Source organism: Triticum urartu, chromosome 6A, assembly GCF_056163025.1.
Source record: "Triticum urartu cultivar PI428250 chromosome 6A, HENAU_Tu73, whole genome shotgun sequence".
NCBI lineage: Eukaryota > Viridiplantae > Streptophyta > Magnoliopsida > Poales > Poaceae > Triticum > Triticum urartu.
The window spans coordinates 15,541,927-15,564,405 of record NC_141878.1 but is presented as its reverse complement, the minus strand read 5'-3'; the positions used below and the strand labels follow the sequence as shown (position 1 = coordinate 15,564,405).

Below are 22,479 nucleotides of genomic sequence, written 5' to 3'. Positions count from 1 at the left end.
TTGTCTTACATAAAACTCTTCATGAAATTCACTCAAAGAAACTGGATGGGCTTATCTTCAAAGTGGATTTCGAGAAGGCGTATGATAAGGTCAAATGGCCCCTTCTGCAGCAGGCGTTACGCATGAAGGGGTTCAATGAAGCTTGGAGGAAACAGCTGGATTCCTTCACTCAGAAAGTTAGTGTTGGGATTAAGGTGAATAATGACATAGGTCATTATTTCCAGACACATAAGGGCTTAAGATAAGGAGAACCAATGTCTCCTGTCTTGTTCAACATTGTAGCAGACATGTTAGTAGTTCTTATTGGTTGGGCTAAAGAAAATGACTAAGAAGGAGGGCTAGTTCCGCACTTGTGGATGGGGGAGTGTCCATACTATGATACGCGGATGACACTATTTTTTTCATGGAACATGATCTCGCAATGTCTACAAATATGAAGCTAGTACTTTGCTTATTCTCGGGACTCAAAATAAATTTCAACAAAAGTGAGTTATTCTGATTTGGGAGAGCTAAAGAGGAACGTGATGCTTATAGACAATTGCTTGGTTGTGAAATGGTGTCCCTACTGTTCAGCTACTTAGGGATTCCAATTCATCACCACAAATTATCGAATAAGGAGTGGAAGTGTATTGAAGATCGATTTGAAAAAAGACTAAGTTGTTGGAAAGGAAAGCTTATGTCTTATGGAGGTCGGCTTGTGTGACGCCCGGATAATCTTGCTACAGTAATCCCACGCTAATCGTGCCATGACACCTCAGTTACTGTTGCTATCCTCGCAAAATTCGAAACCGTTCAAAATTCAAATTCAAATTAGTGACAACAATAAAAGTTCTCAAAAATTGAAACAAAAATGTTCAGTGGTTGCCGAATATTACCAGGGTAGTTATGATGCAACAAACATATTTTTATAAAATGGCTAGATGGTTTTAAGTTAAATAAAATAGAAAAAAAATAAATAAAAGAAAGAAAATACAAAATGAGAAAACAGAGAACAAAAATAGAAGGAGAACACCCCCTTCCCTGGGCCGTGGCCCAACTGGGCCAACCCACCTAGCCCAGCCGGCCCACCCCCGGCTATAACCCCCCCCCCCACTACCAGAAACCCTAACCCCATCCACCCCACTCTCCCCACGACACCCCCACTCCCCCCCCCCCCCCCCCGCAGAAATATCTCCCTTCCCCTCATCTCTCCCGATTGGATCGGGAGGAGACGGCCGCCCCGACGCCCGTCGTTGCCGGCCCCGCCAATCGCCGCCGCCGCCCGACGCAGCCCGCTCCGACCTCGCCATGCCGCCGCCTACCATCGACGCCCGCCTCCTCATCTCCTCCCGCACGGCCGCGCCGACGCAAGCCACCACTCCGCTACGGCCACCGCAGCCGGCGCCGGTGCCGCCCCCAGGGCCTCCTCTGTGCCCCTGCGTCCCCGTCGCCAACCCTGCCGACCTCATCGCCTCCCCATCGAGAACGGCGCATCGGTCCCATCGCCCGTCGCCGAACCTCCCCGCCGGATCGCCGCCGTCCTCCTCGTCCTCCTCCCCAGGCCGCTTCCTCGCGCCTCACCGTCCCTCTCCTCGGCAACGAACGTGAGCCGCGCCCCCTCCCTCTTTCCCCCTCGGTCGCTATGCCGCTCCTCGCGCCGCATCGCCCGCTGCCCCGCTACGTGACCACCGCCGCTGTTTAGCTCCTCCCCGCGTCGCCCCCCTTGCTGCTTGCTGCGGCCCCGCTTCCCCTGGCCGGCGCCCCACAGCGCCCGGTGGCCATCACCGTCCACGGCCTCGCCGCTGCCACCTCAGGCGACCGGCCTCGCCGTGCCGATGGCCGCCCCTGTTGACCCGGGCATATGCCCAATCAGGCTGGGTGCCCGCGCCCGTTAGCGCTAACCCAGCGCCCGTAAGGCCCCTCTGGCCTATGGCATGTGGGGCCCTACCCCCCACAGAACATTTAAATAAAAATAAAAATAAAAAATAGAAAAAATTAATTAATTAATTAATTAATTAAAGAATTAATTAACTTAATTAATTTTGATTATTTAAACTAATCAAATAACTAAACTAATTAAGCTGTTAGTCAATTAATTAATTAGTATGACAGTGGGCCCCCCACCTAATTAATACTAATTAGGTTAATTAATATGTCTAATTAAAATGTGTCACCGACCAGTGGGACCCACTGGTCAGGTTGACCAGTCAACCCTGTTGACTGCTGACATCAGCATGACATCATGCTGATGTCATAAATCCTTTTTCGAATTAAATTAAATAATTAATTAAATTCCAAAAATTAATAAAATCTTTAGAAAATCATATCTTTTAATCCATGACTCGGATTAAATTATTTTCAATATGAAAGTTGCTCAGAACGACGAGACGAATTCGAATACGCAGCCCGTTCGTCCGCCACGCATCCCTAGCATAGCGAACACGCAACTTTCCCCCTCCGGTTCGTTTGTCCGAAAACGCGAAACACCGGAGATAATTTCCCGGATGTTTCCCCCCTTCACCGGTACCACCTCGTACCGCGTTAGGGCACACCTAGCATCACGCTTTGTCATGTCATGCATCGTCATGCAATTGTTTGCATTATATTTATTGTTTCTTCCCCCTCTTCTCTCGCTAGACACCGAGACCGACGCCGCTGCTACCCAGTACGACTACGGTGTTGACGACCACTCTCTCTTGCCAGAGCAACCAGGCAAGCCCCCCCCCCCTTTTGATCACCAGATATCGCCTACTCTTCTCTATACTGCTTGCATTAGAGTAGTGAAGCATGTTACTGCTTTTCGTTATTCCTATCCTGATGCATAGCCTGTCCTTGCTACTACTGTTGTTACCATTACCTGCTATCCTACTACTTAGTATAGGACGCTAGTGTTCCATCAGTGGCCCTACACTCTTGTCCGTCTGCCATGCTATACTACTGGGCCGTGATCACTTCGGGAGGTGATCACGGGCATATACAATATACTTTACACAGTTACATTACCTGTGATACTGTTCGGAGATGGGGGCTGAAGGGGCAGGTGGCTCCATCCCGGTAGAGGTGGGCCTGGGTTCCCGACGGCCCCCGACTGTTACTTTGAGGCGGAGCGACAGGGCAGGTTGAGACCACCTAGGAGAGAGGTGGGCCTAGCCCTGGTCGGCGTTCGCAGATACTTAACACGTTTAACGAGATCTTGGTATTTGATCTGAGTCTGGCTACTGGCCTATACGCACTAACCATCTACGCGGGGAAAGTTATGGGCACTCGACGTCGTGGTATCAGCCGAAGCACTTCGTGACGCCAGCGACTGAGCGGCGCGCGCCAGGTTGGACCGCGTAACGTGACTTCCTTTGAAATGGAGGTTGCTAGGTCTGCTCTTCGGCCGCGTACGCAACGTGCAGGTGTGCTATGGGCGATGGGCCCAGACCCCTGTGTGCTTAGGTTTAGACCGGCGTGCTGGCCTCTCTGTTGTGCCTAGGTGGGGCTGCGACGTGTTCATCTTCCGCGGCCGGGCATGACCCAGAAAAGTGTGTCTGGCCAAATGGGATCGAGCGTGTTGGGTTATGTGGTGCACCCCTGCATGGAAGTTAATCTATTCGAATAGCCGTGATCTTCGGTAACAGGATGACTTGGAGTTGTACCTTAACCTTATGACAACTAGAACCGGATACTTAATAAATCACACCCTTCCAAGTGCCAGATACAACCGGTGATCGCTCTCTAACAGGGCGACGAGGAGAGGATCGCCGGGTAGGATTATGCTATGCGATGTTACTTGGAGGACTTCAGTCTACTCTCTTCTACATGCTGCAAGACGGAGGCTGCCAGAAGCGTAGTCTTTGAAAGGACTAGCTATCCCCCTCTTATTCCGGCATTCTGCAGTTCAGTCCACATATGATAGCCTTATTCCAGTTGATACCAATGCATACATATGTAGTGTAGTTCCTTGCTTGCGAGTACTTTGGATGAGTACTCACGGTTGCTTTCTCCCTCTTTTCCCCCTATCCCTTCTACCTGGTTGTCGCAACCAGATGTTGGAGCTCAGGAGCCAGACGCCACCTTCGACGACGACTCCTACTACACCGGAGGTGCCTACTACTACGTGCTGCCCGTTGACGACGACCAGAAGTAGTTTAGGAGGATCCCAGGCAGGAGGCCTGCGCCTCTTTCGATCTGTATCCCAGTTTGTGCTAGCCTTCTTAAGGCAAACTTGTTTAACTTATGTCTGTACTCAGATATTGTTGCTTCCGCTGACTCGTCTGTGATCGAGCCCTTGTATTCGAGCCCTCGAGGCCCCTGGCTTGTAATATGATGCTTGTATGACTTATTTTATTTGTAGAGTTGTGTTGTGATATCTACCCGTGAGTCCTTGATTTTGATCGTACACATTTGCGTGCATGATTAGTGTACGATTGAATCGGGGGCGTCATAGGGCTTGTGTTTATTAACTCGGTTCTCTCTAGCTTGCCGATGTTCCTTCTATCATTCTTTGAAGTACCGATAGGGGTATGGAAACGATTAGATTTCTATCGATCTTGTTTTTTCTGGCAATCTGATGAGGTTAAGAAGAAATACAGATGGACCAGATTGAATATCATTTGCAGGCCCAAAGATCAAGGTGAGTTAGGAATCGAGAACTTAGAAGTTAAAAATAATTGTCTCCTAAGCAAATGGTTATTTAGATAATCTGTTGAGACTGAGGAACATGGGTACAAATTGTGTGTAATAGGTACCTACATTCCAAGACTTTGGCCCAAGTTAATGCTAAACCTAATGACTCGCCATTTTGGAAGGGGTTAATGAGGATGAGCGAAACCTTTTTTCATAGGGTGAAATTCATTATTAGCAATGGTAACACGACTAGATTCTGGGAAGATGCATGGCTAGATTAGACACCCTTAGCCATATAATATCCCACTGTATAATATTCTAAAACTCAAGGAAGCCTATGTGGCTACAGTACTACAATCGCCCCCCCTTAATATCTAATTCAGGAGGTCTTTGGTGGGGGAACGATGAAACTCTTGGTTGCATTTGGTCAGCGGGTTGATGGATGTTCAACTTTCGGACCAACCAGATACCGTTTATCAGAAACTGCCTAGGAACAGTAGTTTGATGGTGAAATCTATGTACTTGGACCTAATTGATTCTGGGCCAATTCCGCAGTCTCTCCACATCGGGAAGATTAAAGTACCGCTTAGAATTAAAATCTTCATATGATTTGTGCACAAAGGAGTGATATTAACTAAGAATAACTTGGTAAAGCCAAGATTGGTCGGTAGTTCCCGATGTTACTTTTTGACCATAACAAAACGATTCAACACCTCTTATTACACTGTACATTAGCCAAACTTTTTTGGCGTACTCTTCATACAGCCGTGAATAATCCTCCTATTAGCACCAACATGTTAATTGGGATGTGGCTACATGGAGTGGATCTAAATATTGCGGGACAAATTCAGATAAGGATATGTGCGTTATTTTGGGCTATATGAAATTGCAGAAATGATATCATCTTTAACAGGAAAAATTTTAACAGCTTTCTGCAGGTTATCTACAGAACCACTGCTTGGATCCGTACGTGATCGTTACTCACTCATGCGGACTCCGGAAAGCTTTTGGTTACTAGGTGCAACCGGTGGGAGATGGTAGCACGGGTTATCTTCAACCTATTTGAATGGCGAGCTAATAATAAGCTAGGTGGTTAGTCATCGTAGCCTATATTTTTCGCAGGCAGTGGCATCTTTTTTACTTTTTATTATTTCTGGGCTATTTTTGTGAGCCAGTACTAGACGTGAGACCTTGTTTTTGTTTTAATAAAGGGCGCTACTAGGTGCCGGCGTGCCGGCCGAAAATTTCGGCCGGTCAGCCCCGAGCCGCTAGATTAGTCACATCCCATCGTTGGATTTGGATCCCCCGAGTCGTCTTCTTCCTCGCCCGCGTCGGCGGCCGACGGCCACGCACGACCCCGCGCTCGCCTGCCACCCCTGCACCGCCTTGCTCGTCCTCGCCGGTCACACGGCGTTGTCATCGTCGGCCGCCATGACCGCCGCATCTTCCTCACCACCCCCCTGCTTTCTCTCCTCCTCACTGCCGCATCTCCTCCTCACCGCCTACTCTCGCTCCATGGTAGCTCCCGATGTGCCGCCGTCCCCTCGTTGTCGAAGCTCGCTGCACGGTGTCGCGTGAGCGACGGCCAAGACTCGACGCCGTTTCATGGATGTAGCAGAAAAAGACACCGATCGTAGCAAAAAAGAATGACGGTTGCAGCAATCTGTCGTCGTCGCCGTCGCGGGTCGCGACTCTGGCATGATGGATGTAGCAAAAACCTCGCCGGTAAGAGCAAAGTCCAACTACGGTTGCAGCAAAAATCATCTCGTCGCTGTCGCCGGTCTCAGCTCCGCCATGATGGATGTAGGAAAAAAAATCCTCCGGTAGTAGCAAAATCGGAAGACGGCTGCTGCAAATCATCTTGCCGCCGTCGCCGGTCTCAGCTTTGCATAACGGATGTAGCAAAAATCCCCGTTGGTAGTATCAAAATCTGAGGATGGTTGCAACAACAAAAAAAGCCGTCGTTGTAGTAGGTCGCAGCTCCGACATGGTGGATGTAGAAAATCCGTCGTCGGTGGTAGCAAAATTCGACGACGGTTGTAGCTTCTAACGGAGTGGATTCCATGGCGATGCTGCGGCAGTAGCTCGTCGTCCCGGCCGGCCGCGCTCGTCGCCCCCGGCCGCCCACGCTTGCCGGCCATCCGCGTGAAGGTAGTGAGTCGTGCCAAAAAAAAAACTTCTACGGGTCCCATGTGCCAGTGTCTCGCGTGACGAAGTGACTGGCCGAAAGATTCGGCCGGCGTGTAGGCAGGAAGGCTTTTCATTTAATAAATTGACTGCATGCATCACTCTGATGCAGAGACATGGGGATATCCTCCTTAAAAATAATCTCTTGCTTCTATGTTTCCTTGCAACATCATTATTTTTTGTATACAAGCTGATGCACGGCGACGACGAGATGCGCGGGCGGCAACCTTGTCTTCACAACCTCCTTCGTCTATAAAGTGCAACATGCCCATCAGGGCCGGCCGCAGGCCATTATTTTTATTTTTTAATTTTATTCCAGACTGCAACTGTGCCGGCCTCATGTGACCCAATGTAAACTATAAGCCTATGGTCATACTAACTTTTCGAAGCGATCAAAGTCATGCCGATATATTATATCCGATGATGGGGCAGGCGACGTACATATTTTGTTGCAACATTATTCTTGTAGATGTTGATCCACGGTAATGATGTGATGCTTGTAGTGGCCACGCGCGTGGCCGGCAAAACCTGCTCTTCACCTCCGTTTATCAAGTGCAACATACCATTATTTTTATTTCACCCAGACTCCACCGGTATACCTAAGGTTAATTATAAGACATCGGAGACTGGAAGATTACACGGACTTATGGGCATACCAACTTTTTCGAAACCATCAAGTCTTTGCTCAACCATGGTAATTAACAGCCTTTGCTTTGCTGGTCATAATGATAGTATCATGGCTAGTATCATGCATGTCAACTACGTAATTTTGATAAGGTGTCATAAAATTAAATGAAGAAAAAGAGGGTTGAGTATCATATCATGCTACCATATCATAATAAATGCTATGATACTATGTGTCATGCATGACAATAAATAAAATACTACATGATACTAATATATCATACTATGCATTAGGCTGGCCATAGTGGGGATAACATAACTAGTATCATATACTTGGGACTCGCAAACATGCTTACGTGGCAGAAAATTAAAGAAGAGAGAGAGGGTCATAGTAACATAGGTAGATACCGTAACATAATAAATGTTATGCTACTATGTGTCATGCATGGCAATAAATAAGACCATCTATGATACTACTTTATCATACTATGCATTAGGCTGCCCGTAATGGGAGTATCATAGGTGGTATCATGCATGTCAACTAAGCAATTTTGATGAAGTGGCATAGAATTAAATGAAGAAAGAGAGGCTTGAGTATCATATCATGATACCGTATCATATTAAATGATGTGCTACTTTGTGTCATGCATGGCAATAAATATAGTCCTCTATGATACCAACATATGATACTATGCATTATGAATGTAGTATTATAGACTAATATCAAATGCATGATACTAGTATATGATACTCCCCATTACAACCAGCCTTAGGAAGGTAGTATCATAGACTAATATCATATGTATGATAGTAGTATATGATACTCCTTATTACAACTAGCCTGACAGATGGTAGAAAACTCTTCATCAAGGTGGAGATTTTGAGAGCTGTGCCGACGGACAGAAATATTATTACCACAGCACTTGCAACACCCACATGACCAACTAAAGCTAAGCTAGCATATATATGGAATACGCAAATGCTTCATCCAAACCAAACCAACAGCACACGCAAAGAGGGACACAAAAATAGAGGTGATCGCATCGCCATGAGCTTGCTATGCTCACTTGTTGCTGTCCTGTTGATCGTCCTTGTGAGCGCCGGCGATGAGGCCGCATTGCTTGCTTTCAAAGCGCAGCTCAGCCATGGCGGCTCGCTGGCCTCCTGGAACAGCAGCACCGACTTCTGCATTTGGGAAGGTGTGACGTGCAACCACCGGAGGCCAGCGCGGGTGGTGGAACTAAGATTGAGCGGCGCCGGGCTCACCGGAGCGCTCTCCCCGGCAATCGGGAACCTCACGTTCCTGCGGATGCTCAACCTTGGTGTCAACTCGCTATACGGGGACATTCCAGCAAGCCTCGGCCGCCTCCGTCGCCTGCGGTGGCTCTACTTGGAGAAGAACTCCTTCTCCGGCACATTGCCAGCGAACCTGAGCTCCTGCATCAGCATGACTGAAATGAGACTGGACAACAACACGCTTGCCGGGCACATCCCGACTGAGCTTGGCGAGAAGCTCAAGTACCTGACAGTGCTCGCGCTGAGAAACAACGGCTTCACAGGGTCCATCCCGGCGTCACTGGCCAATCTTTCCCATCTACAGGTCCTCGAACTCACTTATAACCATTTCACCGGTTCAATCCCGCAGGGGCTCGGAACCATCCAGAGCATGCGATATTTCAGTCTCTTCGGAAACAATCTTGTGAGCTCAATCCCACCAGGGCTCGGAAGTTTCCAGAGCATGCGATATTTCAATCTCGCCGAAAACAACCTCCACGGTATGATCCCACCTTCTCTTTACAACTGGTCGTCATTGGTAGTATTTGATGTCGGGTCGAATATGTTGTACGGAAGCATTCCGGATGATATCGGAAACAAGCTCCCCAAGTTGGAAAGGCTTGGCTTGCGTGCCAATCACTTCACAGGAACCATCCCTTCCTCAATATCCAACATATCTTCCCTCATATCACTTGACCTCACACAGAACAAATTTAGTGGGTATATGCCTCCCACATTGGGGTGGCTCGGAGCTCTCCAATATCTGGAGTTGGGTAACAATGAAATCGAAGCGAATGACAACAAGGGGTGGGAATTTATAACATCCTTGGCAAATTGCAGCCAACTGCAGAAATTGGCACTACCCAAAAATTCCTTTGGAGGACAACTACCGGGTTCAATTGTGAACCTCTCAACGACTCTCCAGCGGTTAAACTTACAGGACAATAGGTTCTCTGGGAGTATACCTGCGGACATCGGCAACTTGGTTGGTTTGGAATTGCTTGTGATAGCAAATACTCCGATATCCGGAGTGATTCCCAAGAGCATCGGTAAGCTAGTAAAATTGATCCAGCTAGTCTTGCATAATAATAGCTTGTCTGGCCTCATACCATCATCGCTAGGGAACCTTTCGCAATTGAGTATCCTTTCTGCATACCATGACAACTTGGAGGGGCCAATTCCGGCAAGCCTCGGGGAGTTGAAAAAACTTGTTGTACTCGATCTGTCAATGAACTACAGACTTAATGGTTCAATACCTAGAGGGATTTTTAAATTGCCTAGCCTTTCTAGGTACTTGGACTTGTCATATAATTCCCTTTCGGGACCCCTTCCTAATGAAGTTGGTAGTTTGTCAAATCTGAACCGACTTATTCTATCAGGAAACCGGTTGTCTGGCAAGATACCTGACAGCATTCAGAATTGCATAGTATTGGAATCTCTAAGATTATACAACAATTCATTTGAGGGAAGCATACCTCAGTCAGTGACAAATATAAAGGGGCTCCGTATACTGGTCCTAACCATGAATAAGTTCTCTGGTAATATTCCTGAGGCCCTTGGTAGCATTAGAAACCTGGAGGGACTGTACCTAGCACACAACAACTTGTCTGGGTCAATCCCATTAGTTCTACAGAATTTGACATCATTGTCTGAACTGGATATATCCTTCAATAATTTGCAAGGTGAGGTGCCAAATGAAGGTGTTTTCAGAAACATCACTTACTTAGCAGTTAATGGGAATGCCAATTTGTGTGGTGGTACACCTCAACTTCATTTGGCTCCATGCTCCATAAGAAAGAACAAAAAACAGATGCCAAAGTCTTTTGTAATCTCTCTAGTGACAGCTGGAGCAATCTTGTTTTCACTTTCAGTTATTCTTCTTGTTTGGATACTTTGCAAGAAGCTCAAACCAAGCCAGAAGATATTAGCAGAAAATTCAATTGCTGATGACCATTACAAGAGAATCCCCTATCATGCATTATTGAGAGGAACTAACAATTTTTCAGAAGCCAACTTGCTTGGAAGAGGAAGTTATGGTGTGGTTTATAAGTGTATTTTGGACAATGAAGAAAGAACATTGGCTGTCAAGGTGTTTAATCTCAATCAATCTAGGTATTCCAAGAGTTTTCAGGTCGAGTGTGAGGCCATGAGAAGGATACGACACCGTTGTCTCATTAAGATCATTACATCTTGTTCAAGCGTCAACCACCAAGGTCAAGATTTCAAGGCATTAGTTTTTGAGTTCATGCCCAATGGTAGCTTGGATGGTTGGCTTCATCCAAAATCACAAGAGCCCACTATAAACAACACGCTCAGCCTTGCCCAGAGACTTGATATTGCTGTCGATATTATGGATGCGGTAGAATATCTGCACAACTACTGTCAATCATTGGTAATCCATTGTGACCTTAAGCCAAGCAACATTCTTCTTGATGAAGACATGAGCGCACGAGTTGGTGACTTTGGCATATCAAGGATCCTTCAAGAAAATACGAGTGAGGGGATGCAAACTTCATATAGTTCAACTGGAATTAGAGGTTCCATAGGCTATGTTGCTCCAGGTGACTAGGACTCTTCTAATTTTATATTTTACTTTTCACTCCAATATGGCATGCTAACCACCATTTTTTTTCATAATTGTAGAGTACGGAGAAGGATCTGCTGTCTCAACACCCGGCGATATCTATAGTCTTGGCATATTGCTGCTTGAGATGTTTACCGGAAGGAGCCCAACGGAAGGCATGTTCAGAGATTCATTGGATCTGCATAAGTTTGCTGAGGATGCTCTTCCAGATAGAACCTTGGAGATAGCTGACCCAACAATATGGCTACACAACGGACAACAGGATAACACTACAAGTATTAGAATCCAGGAGTGCTTGCTTTCAGTCTTGAGGCTTGGCATATCCTGCTCAAAGACACGAGCTCAAGACCGAGCACCGACAAGAGATGCAGCGGCAGAGATGCATGCAATCAGAGATGCATACCTCCTGTTTGCTGGTAAGCGTATAGGGGAGCATGGAGGGCCTCGGCTTGAGACATTTGAGCTAGAATGATATGAGCCTGCAACAATAGATGTGTGTATGTATGTCACTTCAGTTTGTGTTTGTTTGTCATCGGGCCCATTTTATTTGCAACAATGAGGTATCTACTTTATATGTACTTTTTGGAGAGATTTCTTATTGTTTGAATCAGGTTTTTGCTGGTGTCACATCCCTACTCTGGTATGCACCTAGTGTTAGCATGTTGTTTGCATCCTGTTTAAATTCAATGAAACTTGAATTGGGGATGATCAAACCCTAGTACCAAATGGAATTCAAATAGGTTCAACTTAATTAAAAATATTTTCAGTGCACCCAAAATGTCCTAAAAATGTTCATGATTATGGCACAAGGTGGAAACCTAAACCAGAATGCTGCACATTTACCTAGGAAATTTCTGGTCTTTGAGTTAACCCATAATGCATTTGAAATGGGGCTAATCTATAGCTCCAATAATCCTGAAAAGTTGTGAGGTGCTCTGGAATAGTCCATCTAGTCCCTACAAAAATTATCAAAAGAAATAAAAATGGTTTCATATTTTTACTAAATCAAAACAAACAGCAGAAAAGAAAAACAGAAAAATAATAAAAGGGAAAACTCACCTGGCAGCCCACTACCTGGCCCAGCCTAGCAGCCTCCTCCCTGTCATCTTCCTCCCCTGCCAGGAGGACGAAGGTGCGTGGCCACCTCCTACCTACCCGCCTCGCCTGGAGGCCCCTAAGAGCACCACGACACCCCCTGGACCCCCTCGAGCTCCTCCCCATGCTCATCCCCTCCTCTGGCTCGCTCTCTCGCATGAATCCAAGTGCCACCATCGCCGCCCCTCGTTGTTCGTGGCCACCATGCACGCCTCGCCTCGCCGACGTGTCAGAAGTGTTAGAAGGGAGAGAGGGATTTGATGGAATAGTTGTTGTATTGCTTGAGCCTTGTGGGCATATATATATAGGAGTACATGATCTATTTGGAGTACAAGGCAAGCCAGCATATTTCCTAGTCTAATCTATGTTTCCTAATACAATCACGTTACTCAACATCCCCCGTAGTCACAACGGTAGCGACGCAGACGGTGAGACTGGAGAAGAATCCGAAGGCAAGCCGACAGACACCCCCCACAGTCGTAACGGTCGACGCATCGCGGAGCCGTGGCTGGAGTGAAAACCAACGAGGTTGCTCAAGCAGGCGGTAGCCCTTTGTGCCGTTTGTCGATGTAGTCAAGAGCGTGGGTGGTGGAGCCGTTGTCGAGGTAGCCGTGCGGTCGATGTCGAGTCGTGGTGGCCGGGTGTCGAGGAAGTCGCCGTGGAGCCGCGGGTGCAAGAGGGCGCCGAGTTAGCATGGGCGCAGTGGTGTCGAAGTAGGGGTGCGCCGGGAAGAAAATGTTGTTGACGACGCGTCGTGGCGGGTTTGCCAAGCCCGAGGACACATCGTGGACGAAGGCATGCACCGGTGTTACCAGCACCGGGCATGCATAGACGGACGAAGACGAACTTGACGAAGCGCCGACCAGACATGCCAGGCCCGGGGACATGTCGTGGATGAAGGCACGCATCGGTGTTGCCAGCACCGGGCATGCGTAGATGAGGGACCTGCACGAGCTGTATGCCATGTCGGAGAAGTCGGAGGGGCCAGCAGAGAAGAACTCGACGACAATTGCGGCGTCCATCGGCGCGGGGCCGATGTCACCAACGGTGGTCGGAGTAGACGAAGTGGTCGGGGTAGATGACGGCGACGCTGGCGACGGGCTGGTGCTTGGACGAACACGAAGGGGGTGGACGGGCGGCGGCAGCGGCCAAAGAAGAGCAGCGGCGGCGGCCCAACGGCGGCGGCTAGGTTAGGAGTGCGGCGGCGGTGCTCGAAGTAGGCGAAGAACCCTGACAGCGTGATGAAGACCGGCGCGGGCGGTGGCATTCCCGCGCCAAGGGAGACGGCGCGGCGCATACCACAGAAGGTCGACGTGCGGTGCCGGCGGAGTGGACCACGGCGCTACAGCCCGAAGGGGTGACGCAGCGGCGGCAGGCGGCTCGGGGTGACAGCGAGGACCGTGGGCCGCGACCCTGTGGCCCGAAGGGGCGACGCAACGGCGGTTCGCGAGTCGGTGCAGCCGCGGGGACGGCCTCAGGGCGGCGGCGGTGTAACACCTCGGTAGTTAAGCTACAGTAACCACACACTAATGATGCCATGTCATCGCAATTAAATTCCTAAATCTCACTTTGATCCAAAACGAATTTGAATTGAAAACAAAGTCAAATTTTTATTTCTTCAAACGGTAAAACAAAAATGTCCACTGGGTTGCAAAAGTCCACTAACAATTTTCCTGAAAGAAACCAACATTTTATGAATAATTAAGATGCCCTTAAACTAATTAAAATTGGACCAACAACTTTTAATTGATCCTTTTCAATTTAAATAAATATTTGCACGTTTCAAAATAACTTGAAACTTGCTGTGCTAGCTCATAACATTGCATAGTATTTATGTGTCAAGTAACTTGTTGGACCAAAAATCTTTTGCCTTCAATAGAAATAGCAAAACAATAGCTAAAAGTAAAACAGAAATAAATAAAGATGAAACGCAGAATAAAAAGGAAAGGGAACCCCCTCCCCCGCTTTCCGTGGGCCTTAGACCGACAAGGCGCAGGCCCAGCCCACCAGCGCCTTTGTCTTCCTCTCCTGTTCATCCATGGCGCTGGTAGTGCGTGCACGCCGTCCACGCCACCGGTCGTCGCCGTGTCAAGCATCCACTACCTCCTCGAGATGGATAAGAAGACCCCCGACCCCATAGACAAACCCTAATCCTCACTTATCCCCTCGCGCTCTCTCTCTCTTTCATTTGTTCATCGCCTGAAGCTCATGATCGTCGTTGCCGTGTCGATCCCGCGGCCACCGGCATCCCCGTCACCTGAGAGCATGCCCTGGAGCTTTAGTGCCATCGACTCCACCGACTACGTGCATCGGTTCGAGCTCGGACGCCCTGCTGCCTCGCCATCGCGTCGTCTTCTCCGCCACCATCGTCGCATCTCGTCATCGAGATCGTCACATCCGGCCACCCCTGCGCTCCCGACCTCGCCATCAGACTTGCGTGAGCATCCCCTCCATTTCCCTCTTGTTCCTCGTCTTGATTTGTTGTCGTAGATGTCCCCACGCTCGCTGTCACGCCTCCGGCTGGCCCCAGTCGCGCCCTGGGCCCGCCGTAGTGGCCACGCCCGTGCGCGCCCTGCGCCCTCGTTCGCCCGCTGCCATGCTGCATGCCGTTGCCGCCCTCTGCCGTTGTCTGTTGCTGCCGCCGCAGTTGCCTGCTCCCGCCACTTCTAGCCGTCACTTCCCGCCTCCGGCCACAGCGCTTAGCTGCAGCACCGCCGCATGCCGCTGGCGCCGTCCGTCGCTCGTCGCCTGTACTCGGGGCTCCGTGATACGTCTCCATTGTATCTACTTTTCCAAACACTTTTGCCCTTATTTTGGACTCTCACTTGCATGATTTGAATGGAACTAACCCGGACTGACGCTGTTTTCAGCAGAATTACCATGGTGTTATTTATGTGCAGAAACAAACGTTCTCGGAATGACCTGAAACTTCACGGAGCAACTTTTTGGAAAATATAAAAAATACCTGCAAAAGATGAAGGCCAGGGGGGCCACCACCTGTCCACGAGGGTGGGGGGCACGCCCCCTACCTCGTGGGATCCCTGGAGCTCCTCCGACTCCAACTCTATATATTGTGTTTTAGGGAGAGAAAAATCAGAGAGAAGAATCCATCGCGTTTTACGATACGGAGCCGTCGCCAAGCCCTAAAACCTCTCGGGAGGGCTGATCTGGAGTCCATTCGGGGCTCCAGAGAGGGGAATCCATCGCCATCGTCATCATCAACCATCCTCCATCACCAATTTCATGATGCTCACCATCATGCATGAGTAATTCCATCGTAGGCTTGCTGGACGGTGATGGGTTGGATGGGATCTATCATGTAATCGAGTTAGTTTTGTTAGGGTTTGATCCCTAGTATCCACTATGTTCTGAGATTGATGTTGCTATGACTTTGCTATGCTTAATGCTTGTCACTAGGACCCGAGTGCCATGATTTCAGATCTGAAACTATTATGTTTTCATCAATATATGAGAGTTCTTGACCCTATCTTGCAAGTCTATAGTCACCTATTATGTGTTATGGTCCGTTAACCCCGAAGTGACAATAATCGGGATACTTACCGGTGATGACCGTAGTTTGAGGAGTTCATGTATTCACTATGTGTTAATGCTTTGTTCCGGTACTCTATTAAAAGGAGGCCTTAATATCCCTTAGTTTCCGTAAGGACCCCGCTGCCACGGGAGGGTAGGACAAAAGATGTCATGCAAATTATTTTCCATAAGCACGTATGACTATATTTGGAATACATGCCTACATTACATTGATGAACTGGAGCTAGTTCTGTGTCACCCTAGGTTATGACTGCTACATGATGAACCACATCCGGCATAATTCTCCATCACCGATCCATTGCCTACGAGCTTTCCATATATTGTTCTTCGCTTATTTACTTTTCCGTTGCTATTGATATCATCACTACAAAATACCAGCCCAGAGTTGCCCTGGTGGCCACCGGCGGCTGACAGGTTGGACCAACACTCAGAGGAGCACTGGCACTACAAGAAATATGTCAACTAGTGACCTTCTGTCAGTGACCCTGAAAGAATTGGTCATAGATCTATGACTATTTGAGACCAATTGGTCAAAAGCTGTTCGGGGGCTCCAAACCCTAAACTACAACGACCATTTTGGTCACAAAGGTCGTAATTTCCTTACACGAAATGGTCATAAAACAGATAGCACTGGTCCGCTGCCTTATTTCTAGCTGATCATGACCAATATAGATGGTCATAACCTTGTAAATTGTGGTGGGTTGCTATGACTAGGCGCCACCTCATCAGTTTTGCCTATGTGTCATATCCATGTGGCAGTTTTTGCCCTAGGTTGTGAAGCAACCTATATTTCTGTCATTCCCAAAATTCCCAAAAAAATCTCATAAATTCTTTGGGTCATATCTTCGTCAAATATGTAAAAAAAACCTTCCTTGCCTAGTTCAAAAATAATTCAAAAATATTCATTTTCCTATTTTGTTCAGAACAACACTTTATGAAGGAAGTGCTAGTTATATATTCTTGATTACCCTCGAAATTTTTGGGCACTTTTTCCTATCCAAATCGTTGCCTCATAAAAAAATTTAGCTTCATTTTCCTAGCAAATCTTCCTCGGCAAATTTCCAAAGTTTTTGTCCACCTAGAAGCATTGTGAAGGAAGTATCATTTTTATATATCCAAATGACATGAAATTTATACAATTCCTTCATATGCCAAAATTATCACCCTCCTCCAAATTGCAACTCATTTAAATCATCTATGTGAGCCCAAATTCAATTTATATTTTATGGCCAGATTGGCACGTTGCAAAGCAAGTACTATCTAGACCCCTCCTATTACCCTAAAACTTTTTGGGCACTCTTCCATACTCAAATCATCGCCACATGATAATATTCAGCTCCATTTTCCTGATAAATCTTTCTCAGGAAATTTTCAAAGTTTCTACCTCGAGAGAAACTTTGTGAAGTAAGTACTAGCTAGGCTTACCCAAATGGTACATGTATCCTGGATGGGGCTGATGCATACGTATCCTTTTAATTCCTTTTCCTTTTTGTACACTTAAATAAAAAAATACCAATCTTGACTCAGGCCAAGAACCTGTATACTGATACCCATCACTTCAGATTTAATTGTCGAAATCATTTGGTATGAGGAAACACTGATGATACCCATTACTACAAACTGACCCCCTCCGATGCACCAATGTACAGCAACAAACCATTAAGCGCTAATTTCTCAGTGAGTCGGTTTATTGGATATTTCGTTCTTCAAAATGTTATTGTTTTAATTATTAGAGCGAGGTCTAAGAACCAAAATGCACGAGTTTAATCCAGAATCAGTAACCATGGTTTTCCATGCTCTTGCATGTTTTGCATTTGAACCTTGCAGAAAACAGACACGGCGAGGATGCGCTGAAACTGGATGTAGTGTAGATGCATTCTGCTTTCTTCTTCCTTCCTGGTGATCGGTTGCTTGCTATGTATGTACTACAGTTAATGTGTGACATGCAAGGAGGCACACAAGCGTTGATGTTGCCTACCGGATTCTTTGTTGGCTCCTCTTGCTTTGATTATTTCGCACATTAAGCTCCATGCTTCCTCTTGCTGAAGACATGTTTGATCTGCGTTCAACGTCGGAGCTGAAAGTCTTGTATTCTGAATCTTTCCTTCCTGAGCTACAACCTAAGTGAACAAGCTATCTATAGTAGGTGAAAGTTGTTTCTGAATCTCTTGGACTTAATTGGCGAAGTCTGATTTTTATTCTCTAATGGCAGCCAAAACAATTTCATCAGTACTGATGTACCAGTACTGTTCTTTCTCTAAAGGTTATTGAGATTCAAATAGCAATCTTACCTAGTTCCCGAAGCAACGAGATTGCACCTATGAAATTCACAATTGTGCCGGCGAAAAGCACTTGAGAATCTTGATCGGGCCGATGGAAGAGCGACCCTTTGAAAGCGTCGTGCGCTGTTCTGCAGGGACGCAGCGAGCTGCCATGTTTAGTGCTCGTTTTTTCTAGACACGTCGCAGGAGTGTTTCAGGATGTTTTCGTTATTAGATGGAGGAAAACGTCCATTATAAACCTTGAACTTATAGAGCTTAGCTAAATCAAACCCTCAACTCTGAATCCCGATGGTTGGTACACTGAACTTATCAATCCTGGTCTAAATTGAACCTTGGAGCTATTTGGTGCACCGGGAAAGCGGTGATCCTGGGATTACATTTCTCAGTTCGTTTCTTTAGTCGGGCGGCCAGCCCGAAAAATATCCATAATCTTTTTTACGAATTTGAAAAATTAGGCATGATATTGAAAAATGTTTGCAAATCATAAAAAATGTTCGGAAACTAAAAAATATTATTAAATACGAAAAACTTTGGGACATTTGAAAAAAAATTCGGAAATTAATAAATATTATTAAACACGAAAAAACTTTAGGAGTTTGGATAAAATTTCGTGAGCACAAAATATGTTCGCAAATCTGAAAAAAATCGGAAATAAAAAAGATTCTTAAATTTGAAAAATCCTCAGGAGTTTGGAAAAATGTTCGCGAACTAAAAAATTGTTCGCAAAATTGAAAGGTTTCTTGCATTTGAAAAAAATCGTGAACTCCAAACATGTTTTGAATATTAAAAACTGTTCATGAATTTGAAAAAAGATCACGAACTCAATAAATGAAAGAAATGTTCACGAGCTCAAAAAATGTTAGCAAATTTAAAAGGTGTTCTAAAAAGATTCGTGAGTTTGAAGATTGTTTGTGAAGTTGAACAAATATCCACAAACTCGAAAAATCTTCGCAAAGTCAAAAGATATTTGTGAATTTGAATTAGATTTCATGATTTTTTTGAAAATATTCACAAGTTTGAAAGATGTTCATGTCTAAAAACCACCTCTAGTCTCATGCGGGGCACCCAGTAACTGATTTGTTTTTTGTATTCGTGCCCACTTGCATAGCAAACTTAAGCTTTTCTGTTAATCTCTTTCGGGCAATGGTCTAGCTAGTGTCTACTGTCTAGATCTTTTTTCTATTTTGATTTTATGTTTCCGTAATTTATATTATCATTTTATATCCTTTTTGTTTATTTTTAATTTACATTTTCCTTAGGCATTTTTTATTTACGTATTAATTTTTCTTTCTTTCTTTTCTTTTTCCTTTTCTCCATTTTATTATCAGATTTCCTTTTTAAACACATGAGCATTATATATCTACTTTGATGTATATTTATGAATATACAATGAGCATTTTACAAATACATGGTCAATTCTCTTAAATACATGGTGGCAGCGTGGCAGCCTTGCCATTGATTCTTGCGGGAACCGAGGCGATGAGGATGACGAAACAACGTCTCGTTGACTTGGCGGGCCCATCATTACGATCGTGTTTGCTCGGCATCATTTCACTCGACGAATGAGCTTTAGATCTTGATTGCATTACATCGCTTGCAGTCTTTGGCCGGATCAATGCTCATTCTCTATTGGACAACATATTATCAAGGGTGTCTTTTTATTCTATGTAAATAAATCATAAAGAAAGAAAGATAAAGGGAAAAAACTCAAATATTTTTTTACGACAACAAAAACTCGTATGTACGGAGTTTCTATGGTTATTTTTAGGAGACGGGGTGCAGTATGTTTTTTTTCTGGCATATGAGTCGCTTCAGCCCAGCCCAGCCCAGCCCATTATTAGATGCGAGTATGCGACAGACACTGATAGCCCAGCATCAAGGTCCAACCAGACCACGCAAATCCATCCCCATCACTCTCTCTCTCCCTCGCCGCCGGCGCCACCGCGCCGCCGACGACAGCAGTACGCCATGCTCCGCCTCCACAAGTACGTCCTCACCCAACTTCTACCTTCTTCCTCCGCCTCCGCCTCCGCCATCTCCCCTCTCAGCCGCCTCATCTCCGCCGCCGCGCCCGCCGTTTCCCCCAACCCTAGCTGCTTCGCCGTGGAGGAGTACCTCGTCGCCACCTGCGGTCTCACCCGACCCCAGGCCGCCAAGGCCTCCGCCAAGCTCTCCCACCTCAAATCCCCCGCCAAGCCCGACGCCGTCCTCGCCTTCCTCGCCGGCCTCGGCCTCTCCGGCGCCGATGTCGCCGCCCTCGTCGCCAAGGACCCGCAGCTCCTCTGCGCCGGTGTGGAGAAAACCCTGGCCCCCAACGTCGCGGGGCTCACTGGCCTCGGTCTCTCGCCTTCTGAGATCGCACGCCTCGTCTGGCTCTCCCGTAACAGCTTCCGCTCTAGATCCATCGTCTCCAAGCTGCAATACTACTTGCCTCTCTTTGGGTCCTCTGAGCACCTCCTCCGGGCCTTCAAGAGGAACCCCTACCTTCTCTCGTCTGACCTTGAGGGTGTGGTCAAGCCCAATGTCGCTTATCTGCACGAGTGCGGGCTAGGTGCTTGTGATATTGCCAAGCTATGCATCAGTCGACCAGGTCTGCTCGTCATCAATCCAGAGCGCTTCCAGGACATGGTGGCATATGCCGAAAACATAGGTGTGCCCTGTGGTTCTGGGATGTTCAGCCACGCGCTGCATGCTGTTGCGTGTTTCAGCAAAGAGGAGATCGCGGCCAGGGTGGACTACTTGAAGAACACGTTCATGTGGACGGATGCTGAGGTGGGCATTGCTGTTTCTAAGGCCCCATTGATACTGACGAGGTCCAAGGAATCGCTGCAGCGCAGGTCTGAGTTCCTCATCTCCAAGGTGGGGTTGGAACCGGCATATATTGCTTGTCGTCCGACAATGCTCACGTATAGCTTGGAGGGTCGGCTCAGACCCCGGTACTATGTTGTCAAATTTCTCAAGGAAAGTGGATTGCTAGATCATGACCGGGGCTACTTTGGTGCAGTCACGATCAGCGAGAAGGTATTCGTCAAGAAGTTCATATGCCCTCATAAGGATGCTGCACCGCATCTTGCTGAAGATTATGCAACAGCTTGCAGAGGGGAGGTTCCAGCTAGATTCAGTTTCACATGAACCAAGACTAATAAGAAAATTGGTATGTTCATTATGTCATTCAGTAGAGAAGAAACCATCACACTGCTGTGAAATGGCCATTTCAGTTTTGAATGCAATCCTCAATCAATATTTCCATGAAAGAATGGTCTCATTTTGGCCATAAAGATGATATGAAGTCTCTACTTTTCTTTGGATGGAAATTTCGAACCTCTTTTTCCTTGGGAAACAATTTTGGATTTGTTGATGTGCTGATCACTGTTGAGGATCCAGTTTTGATCTAGTTTGTTGGTTGCTTGCTTGCTTTAGTTCTTCTAAGCTGAAATATTCCTTCTGCCTGGAGTAGCTTTATTAGTAGCTTTGTTTATAAGATATTAACTGTTGTGAAAGCAGGCCATTGTTGAATAGTAGTTTGTATATCAGTTTTTTTTTTGTCTCTTGTAGTTTTGGATGACCTTCTGGGTGGTACTTTTCTAGGGGCATCTGATCTCGAAACTGAATAGTTGAGTACATCACCACGTGAACAGATATTTCTAACGCCGTGAATAGTTGAGTACATCACCACGTGAACAGATATTTCTAACGCCGTGAATAGTTGAGTACATCACCACGTGAACAGATATTTCTAACGCCGTGAATAGTTGAGTACATCACCACGTACATCACCGCGACGTTGTACACCTCCGTCTTCCACTGCCGGATGTTCCCGTGCACCTCCGTCTTCCACTGCCGGATGTTCCCGTGCACCTCCGTCTTCCACTGCCGGATGTTCCCGTGCGAGCCCCCCGCATCCTGACGCTGGCGAAGCGCTCGCCGGCGAAGAGCAGCTCTGCATCGAGCGGCGCGCCAACCCTGGCGTGCATGGCCCAGTTCCGGTTGTGCACGGCGACGGCGAGGGAGATGTCGTAGGCGAGCATGGTGCCGTTGGGGCCGGTGAGGGCCAGGCGGGCGAGTGAGGCGTCCTCGACGGCGACTTCGTCCTCCCCGTCCGCGACGAGGATGGCAACCAGGAGGAGGAGGAGGATGATCAGGAGGCAGCGGTGGGGAGTGTGGTCCCGAGAGCCGTCGTCGCAGCAGCAGCAGACAAAACAGTCGCCGTCGCCGCAGTCAGCAGGGCAGTCGCCGTCGCTCATGGTGCTGATTGTTTCTTGTTTGTGCCTGATCTGATTCTGTCATTCT

The 22,479-nt window shown here is 47.1% G+C and overlaps 2 protein-coding genes across 4 annotated transcripts; both read left to right on the top strand.

Moving 5' to 3' along the window:
- The first annotated feature begins 8,449 nt into the window (after positions 1-8,449).
- LOC125516350 (uncharacterized) lies at positions 8,450-11,732 on the top strand. The gene is made up of 2 exons (XM_087527819.1): positions 8,450-11,237; positions 11,320-11,732. The coding sequence occupies exons 1-2, from the start codon at positions 8,450-8,452 to the stop codon at positions 11,730-11,732; spliced, it is 3,201 nt and encodes a 1,066-aa protein (XP_087383945.1).
- An 8,316-nt stretch (positions 11,733-20,048) lies between these two features.
- Positions 20,049-22,268, top strand: LOC125514451 (transcription termination factor MTERF8, chloroplastic). 3 transcript variants are annotated; one of them, XM_087527821.1, is made up of 3 exons: positions 20,049-21,048; positions 21,194-21,343; positions 21,920-22,268. In XM_087527821.1, exons 1-3 carry the CDS (start codon positions 20,158-20,160, stop codon positions 21,935-21,937), a joined length of 1,059 nt encoding a protein of 352 aa, XP_087383947.1. In that variant the 5' UTR covers positions 20,049-20,157; the 3' UTR covers positions 21,938-22,268. The 3 variants fall into 3 exon arrangements, with proteins under 3 accessions (XP_087383947.1, XP_087383946.1, XP_048535746.1); XM_087527820.1 differs by lacking the exon at positions 21,920-22,268 and having other exon boundaries at positions 21,194-21,467; XM_048679789.2 differs by lacking the exon at positions 21,920-22,268 and having other exon boundaries at positions 20,050-21,467.
- The last annotated feature ends 211 nt before the right edge of the window (positions 22,269-22,479 follow it).